The sequence below is a fragment of the Somniosus microcephalus genome, chromosome 28, assembly GCF_052327205.1.
Source record: "Somniosus microcephalus isolate GS21.2 chromosome 28, FLI_Smic_1.0, whole genome shotgun sequence".
Lineage (NCBI taxonomy): Eukaryota > Metazoa > Chordata > Chondrichthyes > Squaliformes > Somniosidae > Somniosus > Somniosus microcephalus.
The window spans coordinates 43,828,531-43,848,190 of NC_141014.1; the positions used below are offsets into that span (position 1 = coordinate 43,828,531).

Here is a 19,660-nt window from a genome sequence, read left to right on the forward strand (position 1 = left end):
AAGATTTGTCCAATCCTCTAAGAGTGATCCCCTCATCGACGAAGTGGAACTGACGGATGTCAATCCCACGTACGCATACGTGCGGTACCCTGATGGCCGGGAATCCGCAGTATCACTCCGTGATCTGGCTCCCTGCCCAACTGGTCCCATGGACCCAATCGATGGTGGGACTCGTATCAATGACGCCGATACCCTGCGCTCCTCTGAGGATGACGTCCTACCTGGGACGTCAAGGGATCTGCCAGCTATTCCGCCGGATCAACCCGGGGAACAGAGCGCTCCCCGTGGGATGGCCACCCGAAGCCAGGATGCCGGTCAGTCACCGACTACTGGGCAGGGTGAAGCCAGCTCTGCGTCTGTGGGGGCCCGCACCCGGAGCCACGATCTCCCCAGTCCCCCTCAGGTCGATATAGGCGACACGGACTCTGCCAGCCCGCTGGTACGAACTAAGCGACCCAGGGACCAAAACACAGTCCGAGGAGACGTGCCTTCCGGCCACCAACAGATATCCAAACGCACCCGGAGCCACGATCTCCCCAGTCCCCCTCAGGTCGATCAAAGCGACACGGACTCTGCCAGCCCACTGGTACGAACTAAGCGACCCAGGGACCAAAACACGGTCCGAGGAGACGTGCCTTCCGCCCACCAACGGAGATCCAAACGACTACGTCTATTCTTAGTCCGACTAATTTGGTAGAAAGAAGCCGCCGTCCTTCCAATCTTTCAGGCGGGAAGAATGACATAAATCGTGCCATTCATGTAGAAATGACTTATGAAATATACTGGGCGGCCTGCTGGTGGCGCTGTCCAGGGAGAGTATAAATACTTGGGCATGGGCCCAGCTTGCTCAGGGACATTTTGTAAACAGGAACTAGTGAAGGATAACTAGACTTCCATGTTGTGAAACAGTCGATTAAAGCCTTGTTTAATACTCTGACCAAGTGCCCAGTAGTTTTCTTACGTCAAGTATTACTGTACTAGGGAATTTAAATGGAAAGTGTAAATGGGGTAAAATTGGCACAAAAGAAACCAGCACGTATTACTTGCAAATAGACATGAGAGTCTGCTCCCTATGGATCTGCTGGATGATGTCTGAGATGAAGTGGTGCTCAGGGCTCCAGAGAATGTCCCACTTTTTCAGTAGTGAGCAATGATCCATTAAACACCAATTCTACATTGGCTGACTTGCTTCCATATTGTCTTAAGACTCCAATTTAAAATTATTTTCTTTGGAAATAGCATACAGAAGAGACCAATTAAATATTCCATCCATTGGCTCCCTGATCATCCATCTGGTTCAGACAGTGAATAGACAGGAAAGCCCCAGATTCAATCCTGGCCACATGCTCAGCTAGCTGATCACAGCCAGTGTGGAGGCAGGGCCTTACAATTGCCCTTAGCACCAAGATTGGCACGGGGAAGATCAACCATAGTTCCTACTCCTGATCGCTAGCTAGTGAAGCCTGCTGGAAGTGTGCGTGTGAATGTCAGTGAGAACAAGATCTGTCTTGGCTGTGATGCACCTCCATGATCTAATAGCCTGTTGACACTCACTGTTTTGGCCCACACATAAAAAATGGCCTTTGATGAGAGATTGGAGGGCAGCCATGAAAGAGTATCACAACAAGAATCAACGCTCATGAAGAGGAAGGGAGCAGGAAAATTGGTGGAAAAAAATCTATCTTTTATCTGTGATTGTACTTTTGTTAGGAATGTTCCCGAGATGCGGAGTGTGGCCAAGGATATTTATGTGTGTGGGGAAAGTGCACATCTGGCACATCCAGAGGTGAGATTGGAAGGATTTGCACTGGACAACACGACTGTGATACAGGCCTATGTTGCACCAAACAGATATGTAAGTAACAGTTTGCTTAGTTTACTTTTATCTCTTATATAAATATATATATATTTTTAATTAGTTTTTTATGGGATGTGGGCGTCGCTGGCAAAGCCATCTTAGACTGGGTATTATGTAACGAGAAAGGATTAATTAGCAATCTTGTTGTACGAGGCCCCTTGGGTCGGAGCGATCATAATATGATCGAATTCTTCATTAAGATGGAGAATGAAGCAGTTGACTCAGAGACTAGGGTCCTGAATTTAAATAAAGGAAACTACGATGGTCTGAGGCGCAAGTTGGGTAGGATTGATTGGGGAATGTCACTCAAAGGGTTGACGGTGGATAGGCAATGGCAAACATTCAAAGACCGCATGGATGAACTGCAGAATTTGTTCATCCCAGTTTGGCATAAAAATAAAACAAAAAAGGTGACTCAACCATGGCTAACAAGGGAAATTAGGGATAGCATAAGATCCAAGGAGAGGACATATAAATTGGCCAGAGGATTGGGAGCAGTTTAGGATTCAACAAAGGAGGACAAAGAGATTAATTAAGAAAGGGAAAATAGAATATGAGAGTAAGCTTGCAGGGAACATAAAAACTGACTGTAAAAGCTTTTATAGATATGTGAAGAGAAAAAGATTGGTGAAGTCAAGTGTAGGTCCCTTGCAGTCAGAATCAGGGGAATTTATAATGGGGAACAAAGAAATGGCAGACCAATTAGATACATATTTTGGTTCTGTCTTCACAAAGGAGGACACAAATAACCTCCCAGAGATGTCGAGGAACATAGGGTCTGATGAAAGGGAGGAACTGAAAGAAATCAGTATTTGTAGGGAAATGGTGCTGGGAAATTGATGGGATTGAAGGCCGATAAATCCCCAGGGCCTGATAATCTACATCCTAGGGTACTTAAGGAAGTGGCCCTAGAAATAATACATGCATTGCTGATCATCTTCCAACATTCGATGGAATCTGGAACAGTACCCATTGATTACAAGGTAGCTACTGTTACCACACTATTCAAAAAAGGTGGTAGAGAGAAAATGGGGAATTACAGACCGGTAAGCCTGACATCGGTAGTGGGGAAAATGCTAGAGTCCATTATAAAAGATGCAATAGCAGAGCACTTGGAAAACAGTGACAGGATTGGACAAAGTCAACATGGATTTACAAAAGGTAAATCGTGCTTGACTAATCTACTGGAATTTTTTGAGGATGTAACTGGTAAAATAGTTAAGGCAGAACCAGTGGATGTGGTGTATTTGGACTTTCGGAAGGCTTTCGATAAGGTCCCGCGTAAGAGATTAGCGTGTAAAGTTAAGGCACATGGGATTGGGGGCAAGGTATTGACTTGGATAGAGAACTGGTTGGCAGACAGAAAGCAAAGAGTTGGAATAAACGGGTCTTTTTCCGAGTGGCAGGCAGTGACTAGTGGGGTACCGCAGGGATCGGTCCTTGGACCCCAGCTATTCACAATATATATTAATGATCTAGACAAGGGAACTAGATGTAATATCTCCAAATTTGCAGACGACACAAAGCTGGGTGGGCGTGTGTGCTGTGAGGAGGATGCTGAGAAACTCCAGGATGATTTGGACAGGTTGGGTGATTGGGCAGAAGCATGGCAGATGCAATATAACGAGGATAAATGTGAGGTTATCTACTTTGGTGGCAAAAATAGGAAGGCAGATTATTATCTGAATGGCAATAGATTGGGAGAAGGGGAAGTGCAACGAGACCTGGGTGTCCTTGTACACCAGTCGCTGAAGGTAAGCATGCAGGTGCAGCAGGCGGTTAAGAAGGCAAATGGCATGTTGGCCTTCGTAGCGAGAGGGTTTGAGTACAGGAACAAGGATGTCTTGCTGCAGTTGTACAGGGCCTTGGTGAGACCACATCTTGAGTATTGTGTGCAGTTTTGGTCACCTTATCTGAGGAAGGATGTTCTTGCCATGGAGGGAGTGCAGCGAAGATTCACCAGACTGATACCTGGGATGGCAGGAATGACGTATGAGGAGAGATTGGGTCGATTGGGCTTGTACTCGCTGGAGTTTAGAAGAATGAGAGGGGATCTCATTGAAACTTATAAAATTCTGACAGGACTGGACAGACTAGATGCAGGAAGGATGTTCCCGATGGTCGGGGAGTCCAGAACCAGGGGTCACAGTCTAAGGATAAGGGATAGGCCATTTAGGACAGAAATGAGGAGGAATTTCTTCACCCAGAGAGTGGTAAACCTGTGGAATTCTCTACCACAGAAGGCAGTAGAGGCCAGTACATTAAATATATTCAAGAAGGAGTTGGATATATTTCTTGAGGCTAAAGGGATCAAGGGGTATGGGGAGAAAGCAGGGACTGGGTACTGAATTTGGATGACCAGCCATGATCGCATTGAATGGCAGAGCAGGCTCGAGGGGCCGAATGGCCTACTCCTGCTCCTATCTTCTATGTTTCTATGTTTATTGCCCATCCCTAATTGCCCTTGAGAAGGTGGTGGTGAGCCGTCTTCTTGAACCGCTGCAGTCCGTGTGGTGAAGGTACTCCCACAGTGCTGTTAGGTAGGGAGTTCCAGGATTTTGACCCAGCGATGATGAAGTATATTGTCCCAATAATGCAGTGATTGGGGAATAATTACTCCAATAATATACAGAATAAAGAGCATATTACTGTGAGAATACAGTCAATGGGAATAAAGAGTATATTACTCCAATAATACATTAAATTAGTATATTACTCTGAAAATTCAGTAACATAGGAATAATCAGCATGATAGCCCAATTATACAGTAAATGGGAAATACAGGATATATTACTCCAATAGTTCAATAAACTGGCTATAAGAAATCTGTTATTGAAATCTGACAATACAGTAAATGAGGAATTAGAATATATGAGAATAATTATGATGATGCATACAAGTGTGCATTACCCTGAAGGTACTGTGCCAGTAGGTACTATTACTTTGCGAAAAATGTCAGGGTATACATTAGTTGAAGGTTCAAATTTAGGGAATTATAGAATTCCACAATTACAGAAACTGGCATCCAGATTCCAGGTTGAAATTATATTTTCATCCTTAACTTCTCTTTCGAACGAGAAGGAGGAGTTCTGTACGAGAGTCAGAATTCTGCACCCATCCTTTCTCCGCCCCCAAACCCCCCCCCGCCCCCCATTTAATTCGAATTGGAAAAGTACAGGCCAGTGCCAAAGCTAGGAAATATTCAACTTAAATTACAGCAAGTGGGAATAAGTAGAAGCCAAGATGAAAATTTTGCAACATAAAATCCTGAATACAACAATAAGTTGGGGGCCACACATCCAATAATATACAGGACTGTCCAGTTTCTGAGTGTGTCTGAAATCGCCGAACATACAAACTGGACATCAAGACCTAGATTTTCCAATCACTGTTAAAATAAATTCAACTGGAAAATCCAGCCTCAAAATTGACTCTCTTTTAATGCAAGTCCGAGTCCTGATGTGCATCAGTTACTAGTGTTTTCATAATCGGTGGAGCAAATATCAGAACCCATGCCATGCTCCCAGCTATGCCTCAACCTCCACTCCATCTGCCCTTTTGGCTTAGGCCTAAAATACTGACTCAGTTACAGGTTATAAATGTGGCGTGACCTATTGCTAAGTATTATTGATATTTTATAATGTTTTTTGATTTATGGGTTAGATTCAGCCTCAGTGCAAGCTTCAGTTCTGTTTAATGTGTGCCGGGCTAAGCCAGTTCCTTGTCTGATTCCTAACCATTACCAATTGATAGTGAATCCATGGCAATAGCACATCAGACATCAGATCCAGAACTAAACACTGGCACCATAGTGACAAAATGCTGACATCATCAGCTTCTACGTAACCTCTGCTGGTACTTTAGCTTTCTAAGCTGGAAGCCGGCAGAAGCTGCTGTGATACAAGTGCTCTGACAGGATAGTATAATACTGTAGTATGTGGGCTGTGGGCTGCTTATAGTTGCCTACTGTTGCAGCTTTTAGTTGGTTTAACTCCTTAAATTCTAACACTGAGCCCAGTGCTGTTAGCGAGGGAGTTCCAGGATTTTGACCCAGCGATGATGAAGGATCGGCGATATACTTCTAAGTCAGGATGGTGTATGACTTGGAGGGGAACTTGGAGGTGGTGCTGTTCCCATGCGCCTGCTGCCCTTGTCCTTCTAGGTGGAAGAGGTTGCGGGTTTGGGAGGTGCTGTCAAAGAAGCCTTGGCAAGTTGCTGCAGTGCATCTTGTAGATGGTACACACTGCAGCCACGGTACGCAGTGGTGGAGGGAGTGAATGTTTAAGGTGGTGGATGAGGTGCCAATCAAGCGGGCTGCTTTGTCCTGGATGGTGTCGAGCTTCTTCAGTGTTGTTGGAGCTTCACTCATCCAGGCAAGTGGAGAGTATTCCATCACACTCCTTACTTGTGCCTTGTAGATGGTGGAAAGGCTTTGGGGAGTCAGGAGGTGAGACACTCGCTGCAGAATACCTAGCCTCTGACCTGCTGTTGTTGCCATAGTATTTATGTGGCTGGTCCAGTTAAGTTTCTGGTCAATGGTGACCCCCAGGGTGTTGATGGTGGGGGATTTGGCGATGGTAATGCCGTTGAATGTCAAGGGGAGGTGGTTAGACTCTCGCTTGTTGGAGATAGTCATTGCCTGGCACTTCTTTGGCACAAATGTTACCTGCCACTTATCAGCCCAAGCCTGAACGTCGTCCAGGTCTTGTTGTTATGTAGACATGGACTGTTTCATTATCTGAGGAGTTGTGAATGACTCTGAACACTGTGCAGTCACCAGCGAACATCTCCATTTCTGACCTTATGTTGGGGGGAAGGTCATTGATGAAGCAGCTGAAGATGGTTGGGCCTAGGACACTGTCATAGAGTCATAGAGTTTTACAGCACAGAAAGAGGCCCTTCGGCCCATCGTGTCTGCGCCGCCCATCCACCCCTGTCCAGTCTAATCCCATTTTCCAGCATTTGGTCCATAGCCTTGTATGCAATGGCATTTCAAGTGCTCATCCAAATGCTTCTTGAATGTTGTGAGGGTTCCTGCCTCCACCACCCTTTCAGGCATTGAGTTCCACATTCCAACCACCCTCTGGGTGAAAAAGTTCCTCCTCAAATCCCCTCTAAATCTCCTGCCCGTTACCCTGAATCTATGCCCCCTTGTTATTGACCCCCCCCACTAAGGGGAAAAGTTCCTCTTTATCTACCCTATCTAAGCCCCTCATTATTTTGTACACCTCAATCAGGTCCCCCCTCAGCCTTCTCTGCTCCAAGGAAAACAACTCCAGCCTGTCCAGCCTCTCTTCATAGCTGAGGCGCTCCATCCCAGGTAACATCCTGGTGAATCTTCTCTGCACCCTCTCCAAAGCAATCACATCCTTCCTATAGTGAGGCGACCAGAACTGCACACAGTACTCCAGCTGTGGCCTCACCAGCGTTTTGTACAGCTCCATCATAACCTCCCTGCTCTTATATTCTATGCCTCGGCTAATGAAGGCAAGTATCCCATATGCCTTTTTAACCACCTTATCTACCTGCTCCGCTGCCTTCAGGGATCTATGTACATGTACACCAAGGTCCCTCTGACCCTCTGTACTTCCTAGGGTCCTACCACTCATTGTGTATTCCCTTGCCTTATTTGTCCGTCCAAAATGCATCACCTCGCACTTTTCAGGGTTAAATTCCATTTGCCACTTTTCCGCCCATCTGACCAACCCGTTTATATCGTCCTGTAGCCGGAGGCTTTCCTCCTCGCAATTTACCACCCCACCAATTTTCGTGTCATCTGCGAACTTACTGATCATACCTTTTACATTTTCATCCAAATCATTTATGTAGATCACAAACAATAAGGGACCCAGCACCGATCCCTGAGGTACCCCACTGGACACAGGCTTCCAGTCACAAAAGCAACCTTCGACCATCACCCTCTGCCTCCTGCCACTCAGCCAGTTTAGGATCCAACGCGCCAAGGCACCCTGGATCCCATGGGCTCTTACCTTCTTGACCAGTCTCCTATGCGGGACTTTGTCAAAAGCTTTACTGAAGTCCATGTACACCACATCCACAGCATTTCCCTCATCCACCCCACTAGTCACCCCCTCGAAAAATTCGATCAGATTTGTTAGACATGATTTACCCTTAACAAAGCCATGCTGACTATCCCCGATTAATCCTTGCCTCTCCAAGTGGAGATTAATTTTGTCCCTCAGAATTTTTTCCAATAATTTCCCCACCACAGATGTTAGACTCACTGGCCTGTAATTCCCTGGTTTATCCCTGCTACCCTTCTTGAATAATGGTACTACGTTAGCTGTTCTCCAGTCCTCTGGTACATCCCCTGTGGCCAGAGAGGTTCTGAAAATTAGTGTCAGAGCCCCTGCAATCTCCTCCCTTGCCTCCCACAGCAGCCTGGGATACATCTCGTCCGGGCCTGGGGATTTATCCACTTTTTGGCCCGCTAAAACCGCTAGCACCTCCTCCCTCTCGATGCTAATATGTTCAAGTATGTCACAGTCCCCTTGCCCGATTTCTATGTCTGCATCGTCTTTCTCCATAGTGAACACAGATGCAAAAAATTCATTTAAAACCCCGCCTACATCCTCTGGCTCTACACACAGATTGCCACTTTGGTCCCTAATGGGCCCTACCCTTTCCCTGGTTATCCTCTTGCCCTTAATATACTTATAAAACATCTTAGGATTTTCCTTTATTTTGCTCGCCAGTGTTATTTCATGGCCCCTCCTCGCCCTCCTAATTTCTTTTTTAAGTATGCCCCTGCACTTTTTATACTCCTCTAGGGCTTCTTCTGTCTTTAGTCTTTTGTAACTGCCAAAAGCCCCCCTCTTATTTCTAATGCATTTTTGTATATCCCTTGTCATCCAAGGTTCCCTTTGCTTGTTGGTCCCACCCTTGACCTTTACAGGAACATGTTGGCGTTGTACTCTCTCTATTTCCCTTCTGAAAGTCTCCCACTGTTTTGATGTGGATTTTCCTATAAGCAGCTGCTCCCAGTCCACTTTGGCCAGATCCTGCCTTATCATATTAAAATCGGCCTTCTCCCAATTTAGAACCCTTATTTCCGGGCCGTCTTTGTCTTTTTCCATGACCACCTTAAATCTCACCGAATTATGGTCACTGTCGCCAAAATGCTCTCCTACTGACACTTCCACCACTTGCCCGGCTACATTCCCCAGAATTAGGTCCAGTACCGCCCCCTCTCTTGTAGGACTTTCTACATGTTGGCTCAAAAAGCTCTCCTGGATGCACTTTAAGAATTCTGCACCCTCTAAGCCTTTCACACTCTGACTGTCCCAATTTATATTGGGGAAGTTGAAATCCCCCACTATTATTACCCTATTATTTTCGCACTTTTCTGAGATTTGCCGACATATCTGTTCCTCTATCTCCCCCTGACTGTTTGGGGGCCTATAGTACACTCCCAGCAAAGTGCTTGCCCCCTTTTTGTTTTTAAGTTCTACCCATATGGCCTCATTAGAGGAACCCGCTAATATATCATCCCTCCTTACAGCAGTAATTGACTCCTTAATTAATATTGCAACACCTGAGGAACTCCTGCAGCGATGTCCTGGGGCTGTGATGATTGACCTTCAACCACCACAACCATCTTCCTTTGTGCTAGGTATGACTCCAGCCAGGAGAGTTTTCCCCCCGATTCCCATTGACTTCAGTTTTACTTGGGCTCCTTGATGCCACACTCGGTCAAATGTTGCCTTGATGTCAAGGGCAGTCACTCTCGCCTCACCTCTGGAATTCAGCTCCTTTGTCCATGTTTGGACCGAGACTGTAATGAGGTCGGGAACCGAGTGGTCTTGGTGGAACCCAAACTGGGCATCAGTGTGCAGGTTATTGGTGAGTAAGTGCTGCTTGATAGCAGTGTCGATGACACCTTCCATCACTTTGCTGGTGATTGAGAGTAGACTGATGGGGCGGTAATTGGCCGGGTTGGGTTTGTCCTGCTTTTTGTGGACAGGACATACGTGGGCAGTTTTCACATTGTTGGATAGATGCCAGTGTTGTAGCTGTACTGGAACAGCTTAGCTAGAGGCACAGCTAGTTCTGGAGCACAAGTCTTCAGGACGATAGCTGGAATGTTGTCGGGGCCCATAGCCTTTGCTGTATCTAGTGCACTCAGCCGTTTCTTGATATCATGTGAGTGAATCAAATTGGCTGAAGACTGGCTTCTGTGATGGTGGGGACCTCGGGAGAAGGCCGATATGGATCATCCACTCGGCACTTCTGCCTGAAGATGGTTGCAAACGCTTCAGCCTCGTCTTTTGCACTCATGTGCTGGGTTCCACCATCATTGAGGATGAGGATATTCATGGAGCCTCCTCCTCCCGTTAGTTGTTTAATGGTCCACCATCATTCCTGACTGGATGTGGCAGGACTGCAGAGCTTTGATCTGATCTGTTGATTGTAGGATCGCTTAGCCCTGTCTATAGCATGCTGCTTCTGCTTTTTAGCATGCATGTTGTCCTGTGTTGCAGCTTCCCCAGGTTGGCACCTCATTTTTAGGTACACCTGGTGCTGCTCCTGGCATGCTCTTCTACACTCCTTATTGAACCAGGGTTCGTCCCCTGGCTTGATGATAATGGTAGAGTGAGGGATATGCCGGGCCATGAGGTTACAGATTGTGGTGGAATACAATTCTGCTGCTGCTGATGGCCCACAGCGCCTCATGGATACACAGTTTTTAGCTGCTTGATCTGTTCTGAATCTATCCCATTTAGCATGGTGGTAGTGCCATACAACAAGATGGAGGGTGTCCTCAGTGTGATGACGGAACTTCATCTCCACAATGACTGTGCGGTGGTCACTGCTACTTATACTGTCATGGACAGATGCATCTGCGACAGGTAGATTGGTGAGGACGAGGTCAAGTAGGCTTTTCCCTCATGTTGGTTCTCTCACCACCTGTCGTAGGCCAAGACTAGCAGTTGTGTTCTTCAGGACTCGGCCAGCTCAGTTAGTAGTGGTGCTACCGAGCCACTCTTGGTGATGGAAATTGAAGTCCCCCACCCAGAGTACATTCTGTGCCCTTGCTACTCTCAGTGCTTCTTCCAAGTGGTGTTCAACATGGAGGAGTACTGATCCATCAGCTGAGGGATGGTGGTAGGTGGTAATCAGCAGGAGGTTTCCTTGCCCATGTTTGACCTGAAACCATGAGACTTCATGGGGTCCGGAGTCCATGTTGAGGACTCCCAGGGACACTCCTTTCCGAATGTATACCACTGTGCTGCCACACCTGGTGGATCTGTTCTGCCGGTGGGACAGGACATACCCAGGGACGGTGATGGAGGAGTTTGGGACATATTAAAAAAAAAAAAAAAAATTCTTCCCTTCCCTTCTCTCTGGTCTCCTGGGGCCACACACCATCTGTAGCCAGGTGACCTATTGCCTTCCTTACTATGCAATGATGGGTGTGACAGCAGCTTAGGTTTCCCTTCCTCTAAGTTTTCCTCATTGTGGGATTATGCCTGGCTTTGAATTGGTGCCTCCCACGATGAGACAGCTGAGATCAGTAACACATAATGTGGGTAGGCTTGCCACTTCTAACAAATCCATAACCTGACACAAAGCAGGATAAGGGCAGGTCAGGGATCATGGCTTGCTTTTTGATATTTGCTTTGGCACTGATAAAAGTTAATTGAAAACTTTGGTATTGATACTATCACCCCACATAAGCAGAAGCAAAGTAAAATATTTGAATTCTATTTAAACAAAGGTTTTGGGAGCAGGGGTCCTGGAGTGGCCCAGTTGGTAAAGTCACCACCTGTTGTGAAGCTGACCATTCAGACCAAAATGTTCCAGATTTGATTCCTTGCCTGTGTTGAATTAGCTGGTTTCAGCTGGGGCACTGCAATTGGCTTCTGTAAGCATGGGATAGGGAGATAAAAGTATCAGTCATGGTCCTACTCATCACTATCCAGTGATACCTGCTGGAACCTGTTGATCTGAAAGACTGGGTATCAGCCCTGGCTTTGATATCCCTTCGCAGCCGAACAGCCTGCTGATGATCACTGCCCAGACACATAAATGAAGAACTGCCATATGGGCATCATGCCGGGATGGAAAGGCAATTGGTGTCTGTGCAACTCTACCCCGGCTAGGAGAGGGGAGGAGAGCAGAGGAGAATCTCAGAAGGGAAGGGGAGAAAGTTGGAGAGAATTTTAAAAATGTAACAAATATTGACAGCAAATATGGTTCTTTTCATGACTTTGGGTTGTGTGCTGGTACAGAAATTAATCAAGTCAGAAACCACTGTGTGTTGCTGATCATTTTCCTTTCTCGTGTAAAGCTCTGCCATTTGCTGTGTGCACATCACTGCTCGCTGAAGGAGACCTCTGTCATCAGCCCAAGAGAGGCCTGATGGGATTGACTGACTGGGACTCAGTACTCCGTGTCCCTCCAGATTTCTGCTCATGTGGTGAGGGACTGACCTGCACTAATAAAGGGTAAGGATAAATTCTAACCACAAATTGGAATTGTTCATCATTACACCAGGATGAAATTTTACACTAGTTTCAACTAAAGCATTCAATTCACATCACATAGAAATTACAGCATGGAAACAGGCCATTTGGCCCAACCAGTTGTGTTGGTGTTTATCCTCTACCTGAGTAGCAATTCCAATCCCATGTGCCCGTCCTGTTCCCATAATGCTTTATCCCTTTTTCCTTCAACCACCTAACTGACCTATTCTTAAAAATGTGTAAAAACGTTTCCCCACTTTGTCCTAAATCTCGTACATTTATCTTCCATCTATGTCCCCTTTATCTAGACCCCTCAACCACTGGAAACAGTCTGTTAACAGGGCACTTAGAAAATAATAATAGGATTGGGCAGAGTCAACACGGATTTATGAAAGAGAAATCATGTTTGACGAATCTGTTAAGAGTTTTTTGAGGTTGTAACTAGCAGAATAGATGAGGGGGAACCAGTGGATGTGGATCCTGACCAACGGTTCCACCACAGACCCAATTCACGTACGAACCGGAGTCAAGCAAGGCTGTGTCATCGCACCAACGCTCTTCTCGGTCTTCCTTGCTGCAATGCTCCATCTCACACTCAGTAAGCTCCCCGCTGGAGTGGAGCTAATTTACAGAACAAACGGGAAACTGTTCAACCTCCGTCGCCTCCAGTCCAGATCCAAGGTCGTCCCATCCTCTGTCGTTGAATTACAGTATGCAGACGATGCTTGCGTCTGCGCTCACTCGGAGGTCGAACTCCAAACCATCATCAATACCTTCACCGAAGCGTACGAGAGCATGGGCCATACACTAAACATCCATAAACAAAGGTCCTCTACCAACCTGCCCCCGCCACACAGTACTGCCCCCCCGATTATCAAAATCCACGACAAGGCCTTGGACAACGTGGACCACTTTCCATACCTCGGGAGCCTACTGTCAACAAGGGCAGACGTCGATGACGAAGTCCAACACCACCTTCAGTGTGCCAGTGCAGCTGTCAGTCGCCTGAGGAAGAGAGTGTTTGAAGACCAGGACCTCAAACCCAGCACTAAGCTCATGGTCTACAGAGCAGCAGTGATACCCGCCCTGCTGTATACCTCAGAGATATGGACCATGTACAGCAGGCACCTCAAAGCACTGGAGAGGTACTACCAATGCTGCCTCCGCAAGATCCTGCAAATCCATTGGCAGGATAGGCGCACCAACGTCAGTGTTCTTGCTCAGGCCAACATGCCCAGCATCAAAGCTTTGACCACGCTCAATCAGCTCCGATGGACGGGTCACATTGTCCGCATGCTCGAGACGAGACTCCCAAAACAAGCGCTCTACTCAGAGCTCCGGCATGGCAAGAGAGCCCCAGGTGGGCAGAGGAAACACTTCAAGGACACCCTCAAAGCCTCCTTGAAAAAGTGTAACATCCCCACCGACACCTGGGAATCCCTGGCCCAAGACCGCACAAAGTGGAGGAGAAGCATCTGGGAAGGCGCCTGTTGTATCCGTGTGTTAATAGAGACACGGAAGGCAGGAGTAGGTTTCACAGGTGTTTACTGAACAAAGTCTGGAGGTGAACTAACTGATACAACACAATATACAGGCTTATATAGCCCGAGTGGCCATTACCGGCATTACAGTACACAGGGGGCTCTTAAAGGCACATACACTACAGCGCCGAACACCTCGAGTCTCTTCGCCGGGAGCAAGCGGAAGCCAAGCGCAGGCAGCGCAAGTCAACCCAAGCACCCCACCCACCCGTCCCTTCAACCACCGTCTGCCCCAGCTGTGACAGAGATTGTAGGTCCCGCATTGGATTAATCAGTCACCTGCAAACTCATTTTTAATGTGGAAGCAAGTCATCCTCGGTTCCGAGGGACTGCCTAAGAAGAAGAAAAGGGGATGTGGTGTATTTGGATTTTCAGAAGACATTCGATAAGGTGCCATACAAGAGGTTATTAAACAAAATTAGGGCTCATGGGATTGGGGTAATCACAGAAACCCCACAGTGCAGATAGAGGCCATTTCGGCCCATCGAGCCTGCACCGACACATATCCCACCCGATCCCCGTAACCCCTACACCAACACATATCCCACCCTATCCCTGTAACCCCATGTATTTAATCCCCCAACACTAAGGGTCAATTTATCATAGCCAATCAACCTAACCCGCACATCTTTGGACTGTGGGAGGAAACTGGAGCACCCGGAGAAAACCCACGCAAACACGGGGAGAATGTGCAAACTCCACACAGACAGTCGCCCGAGGCCGGATTCGAACCCGGGTCTCTGGCGCTGTGAGGCAACGGTGCTAACCACTATGCCACCGTGCATGGATTGAGGATTGGTTAATGGACAGAAAACAGAGCGTAGGAATAAACGGGTCATTTTCAGGTTGGCAGGCTGTAACTAGTGGGGTACCGCAAGGATCAGTGCTTGGGCCTCAGCTATTTATAATCTATATCAATGATTTGGATGAGGGGACCAAATGTAATATATCCAAGTTTGCTGATGATACAAAGCTAGGTGGGGATGTAAGTTGTGAGGAGCATGCAAAGAGACTTCAAGGGGGTACAGACAGGCTAAGTGAATGGGCAAGAACATGGCAAATGGAATATAATGTGGAGAAATGTGAAGTTATCCACTTGGTAGGAAAAATAGAACAGCAGAGTATTTTTAAAATGGTGAGAAATTGGGAAATGTTGGTGTTCAGAGGGACCTGGATGTCCTTGTACACAAATCACTGAAAGTTAACATGCAGGTACAGCAAGCAATTAGGAAAGCAAATGGTATGTTGGCCTTTATTACAAGAGGATTTGAGTATAGGAGTAAAGATATCTTTCTGCAATTATATAGGGCCCTAGTGAGACCACACCTGGAGTATTGTGTACAGTTTTGGTCTCCTTACCTAAGGAAGGATATACAGTACTTGGCTTAGAGGGAGTGTAACGAAGGTTCACCAGACTGATTACTGGGATGGGGGGATTGTCCTATAAGGAGAGATTGAGTAGACTAGGGCTATATTCTCTGGAGTTCAGAAGAATGAGGGGTGATCTCATTGAAACATACAAAATTGTTACAGGGCTTGACAGGGTAGATGCAGGGAGGATGTTTCCCCTGGCTGGGGAGTCTAGAACCAGGGGCCACAGTCTCAGAATAAGGGGTCAGCCATTTAGGACTGAGATGAAGAGAAATTTCTTCACTCAGGGTGGTGAATCTTTGGAATTCTTTACCCCAGAGGGCTGTGGAGGCTCAGTTGAGTATATTCAAGACAGAGATCGCATGGAAGCATTTTCTTTATGTCTACCCTATCAAACCCTTTCATAATCTTAAAGACCTCTATCAGATCAACTCTCAGCCTTCTCTTTTCCCAGCCTGTTCAATCTTTCCTGATAGGCATAACCTCTCAGTTCTGGTATCATTGTTCTAATTTGATTATTAAGTTCAGAGAATTTATCGACCAAACATGGCAGCTTGGAAACCAGTCTATAAAGTAATGAACAGATTTTATCTGTGACAAGTATCGTCAATAGGTTTGTGACTTTAAATTGGCTTTGCACCAGAAACTCGCTCCAAATTGGGCTTCGTGTCTCATCTACATAAAACTGACAAATTGTGGACACCAATCGGGTGTCCCGATGCAGCTCACCGGTTGGGGCCCTGGAAAATTCGTCCAACTCTGACTACACATCCTTCCCCACCACTCTCAATAGTTCCCTCCATCACATCCTTCAGCATTCAATTACAAGGGCACACTGCAACACTTCGCTTTCTCATTCCAAACATACTCAACTCTTCCTTTACACCACACACTAACACTATTCTCTTCTCACATCCTGGCACTAGCACAACCACCAACTCCTCACAGCACTCCTTCCTCACTTCAGATTACACACACTTGGCTTTACGTTGAACACCTCCCCATCTTCATTGTATCTTGCTTCTTCTCCACCTCTCACCACTTGCACTATACGCACAAGCTCCAAGTTCCGCTTACCATTTCAATAGCCACTCAGTAACTCTCACCCCCTCTTTCTGCAGGACAAGACAGTGCCTAATACGAGGGAGAGGACCAAGACTGGGGGAGTATACTCAACATTATAGCCCTCATCCAGCAGAGCAAGATGCCCTTGAGATCATTGGCCCAGGCAGAGCCATGAGCATTGAGGATGGCAAGACTGGGGGCTTATCTGAGCAGGGTGTCTGCATATTACTTGTAACCTTTCATTCACCTCAGCATATATGCAGTAAGATTCACAATTTCAAGCTTCATTCTCAAGACTGTCACCTGCTAATATCCAGCCTCTATCTGTCATTCTAACTCTTGTCCCTTTTCTCTTTCTTCTAGATCCTTCAAGACAGCATGAAGCTCCTACAAAAGACACCACAGAGGAGGACAATCCTCCTGAAGATGCAGCGTCACGTGCTCCATCCCTCATGGCACCAGCTCAGACACTCAGATACGTGATTTAGATAGTGAGGCACAGGGGTCTGCGTGTGGTGAAACACCCAGAACCAGTGAACAGCAGTAGGTACTGGTCGCAGGGACAGCCCAGGAGAGAACTCGCCAGAGGGCAAGGCCCTCTCCCAGCTCTTCAGAGGAGGACAGAGAAAATGCAAGAGATTTAGGACAGAGCAAGGAGACGAAAAGAAAGATCTGCTCCATAATAAAGGAAAATTGAAGCCTCAGCAAATCGACTTAATTCTACATTCAGAAGCTGTTTGAATGTTCTTTAATCCAGGATGAAGGGAATGGAGAAGGATGTAACAAGGACTGTTAAGCAGAGGAGCACTGTGTACATTTTGAGGGCAGGGCACTGGAATCGCTGAGCAATTAACTGATACCTCACTATACGTTGATACTGCAAGACGTTGAGATGGCTCTCCTGCTGCTTCCTTGCCTTCCTCGACTGATGAGGACTCCTGCTTCTCTGCCTCCTCCAAATGCAGGTCTCTCTGTATGGCGAGGATACGCAGTATGGGAGACTCTGTGGGCAATATTGTAGGGAGCCCCCAGACCTGCCGATACACCTGAACCTCCGCTTCAGCATCCCTATGATGTGCTCAGTAATGATCTTGGTGGTTCCCTGGCTTTGATATACCCATGTTGCTCAGGCTTTGTGGGGTTGCGCAGGAGTATCCTGAGCCACATCTGCAGCAGATATCCCTTGTTCCCCAGAGGCCATCCTGCCACGTTCCTGGTAGGGCTGAATTTTGTAGACTGCTGCAGGATATCTGCGGCTGCTGTAGGCCAATGGCATAGAAGTTAAGGGCTGTAGTGGTTTTCACAGCCATTGGCAAAGCATGACCCCCTGGTCCATTAAGCAGCAGATCCTGTTCCAGAGGCTGCAGAGGTCTATGACAGAATGCCAGGAGAAGCGCAGCCTCCTGAGCCACTCCTCTTCAGATAGATCCAAAAAAATGACTCTTGGCCTCTACACTGTGTGCTGGGTATGACCTCCTACGAGCAAACCCCCTCACCTGCTGTCTTCTGATACACCCAGCTGCCGCTATTCCTCCAATTGTTCGTCCATCCAGATGAAACCAGCAGTAATAGCACCCATTATAAGCAGATAAAGCTTCCTCAGGGTGATAAGGCAAAAAAAGAAATGATCTAGAAGCCGGAAACTCTCCTGGAACTTGAAACAGCAGAACGATGCTGTGATCCAAATAGTTGCATGTGAGTACCCCTCTAGTTATTGCTCCAGTGGCTCTGAAACACCACTGCTGCCAAGGTTTACTGGTGGGTTCAGCACTGGGCAGGACTGCCGCGATTTATGGTTAAAATTGTGTAAGGGTCCTAATTGCGCCATAGCACTCTGATTGATTTAAATATATTCATAAGGCCCCACCTTGGCCGTGTGTGCTGTGAGGAGGATGCCGAGAAACTCCAGTATGATTTGGACAGGTTGGGTAATTGGGCAGATGCATGGCAGATGCAGTATAATGTGGATAAATGCGAGGTTATCCACTTTGGTGGCAAAAACAGGAAGGCAGATTATTATCTGAATGGCAATAGATTGGGAAAAGGGGAAGTGCAATGAGACCTGGGTGTCCTTGTGCACCAGTCGCTGAAGGTAAGCATGCAGGTGCAGCAGGCGGTTAAGAAGGCAAATGGTAGGTTGGCCTTCGTAGCGAGAGGATTCGAGTACAGGAGCAAGGATGTCTTGCTGCAGTTGTACAGGGCCTTGGTGAGACCACACCTTGAGTATTGTGTGCAGTTTTGGTCACCTTATCTGAGGAAGGATGTTCTTGCCATGGAGGGAGTGCAGCGAAGATTCACCAGACTGATACCTGGGATGGCAGGAATGACGTATGAGGAGAGATTGGGTCGATTGGGCTTGTACTCGCTGGAGTTTAGAAGAATGAGAGGGGATCTCATTGAAACTTATAAAATTCTGACAGGACTGGACAGACTAGATGCAGGAAGGATGTTCCCGATGGTCGGGGAGTCCAGAACCAGGGCTCACAGTCTAAGGATAAGGGGTAGGCCATTTAGGACAGAAATGAGGAGGAATTTCTTCACCCAGAGAGTGGTGAACCTGTGGAATTCTCTACCACAGAAGGCAGTAGAGGCCAATTCATTAAATCTATTCAAGAAGGAGTTAGATATATTTCTTAAGGCTAAAGGGATCAAGGGATATGGGGAGAGAGCAGGGACAGGGTACTGAGTTTGGATGATCAGCCATGATCTCATTAATTGGCAGAGCAGGCGCGAGGGGCCGAATGGCCTACTCCTGCTCCTATCTTCTATGTTTCTATGTTCGAAAAGTTTGCAGTTAAAATAGCGATGGTGGGAGTGCATTGGGAACGCAACAGTAAATATGCTACCACTATTTTAACCACTGTAGCCTCTTTCCTGTTAGGTGGGTAGGATTAAAATGGGGCTTTGTAAAACTGGCCAATAGCAAATTTATGGGAGCACAACTTTAGGCAAATATAGTGAAGCTGGTTTATATTAATTCTATAGTAGTGAAGAATAATTTTGAAATCGATTGAATACAGTTTTTTAAATCTCTTTCTATCCATCTTGTTACCTTTATCTATCCATCCATCTAATAAAGCAGTTCAGCACCAGATATCTTTAACTTTTTTTCAGCTTTGGTGCCATTGACAATCATCACTCAGCATGGTTTTTTTTAACATTGGTTTCGAAATGTATCCTCAACTGGCCTCAGAGCCCTGGATTAGGGAGGGGGGAAAAAACCACCCCATATCCCTGTGCAGTGACTCCAGTTGGAAAGTGAGTTTGTAGATTTTGGCTGAGGCTAGGATGGATTAGCCTGCAATGCCTTCCATGGTCAAATAACTTGCAGAAACTTG

The 19,660-nt window shown here is 46.7% G+C and overlaps 1 protein-coding gene across 4 annotated transcripts in view; it reads left to right on the plus strand.

Moving 5' to 3' along the window:
* The window catches only part of LOC147099703 (dickkopf-related protein 3-like), a 94,325-nt gene that overhangs the window by 65,624 nt on the left and 9,041 nt on the right, over positions 1 to 19,660 (plus strand). For 2 of the 4 annotated variants that reach the window (XM_085969092.1, XM_085969091.1), the window contains exons 5-6: positions 1,711 to 1,855; positions 12,171 to 12,327. In XM_085969092.1, the coding sequence (XP_085825218.1) occupies positions 1,711 to 1,855; positions 12,171 to 12,327 (302 nt within the window). Of the gene's footprint in view, positions 1 to 1,710; positions 1,856 to 12,170; positions 12,328 to 16,378; positions 16,585 to 16,685; positions 18,018 to 19,660 lie in introns of those variants that run through there. The other 2 variants (XR_015073901.1, XM_085969094.1) reach the window with 2 other exon arrangements.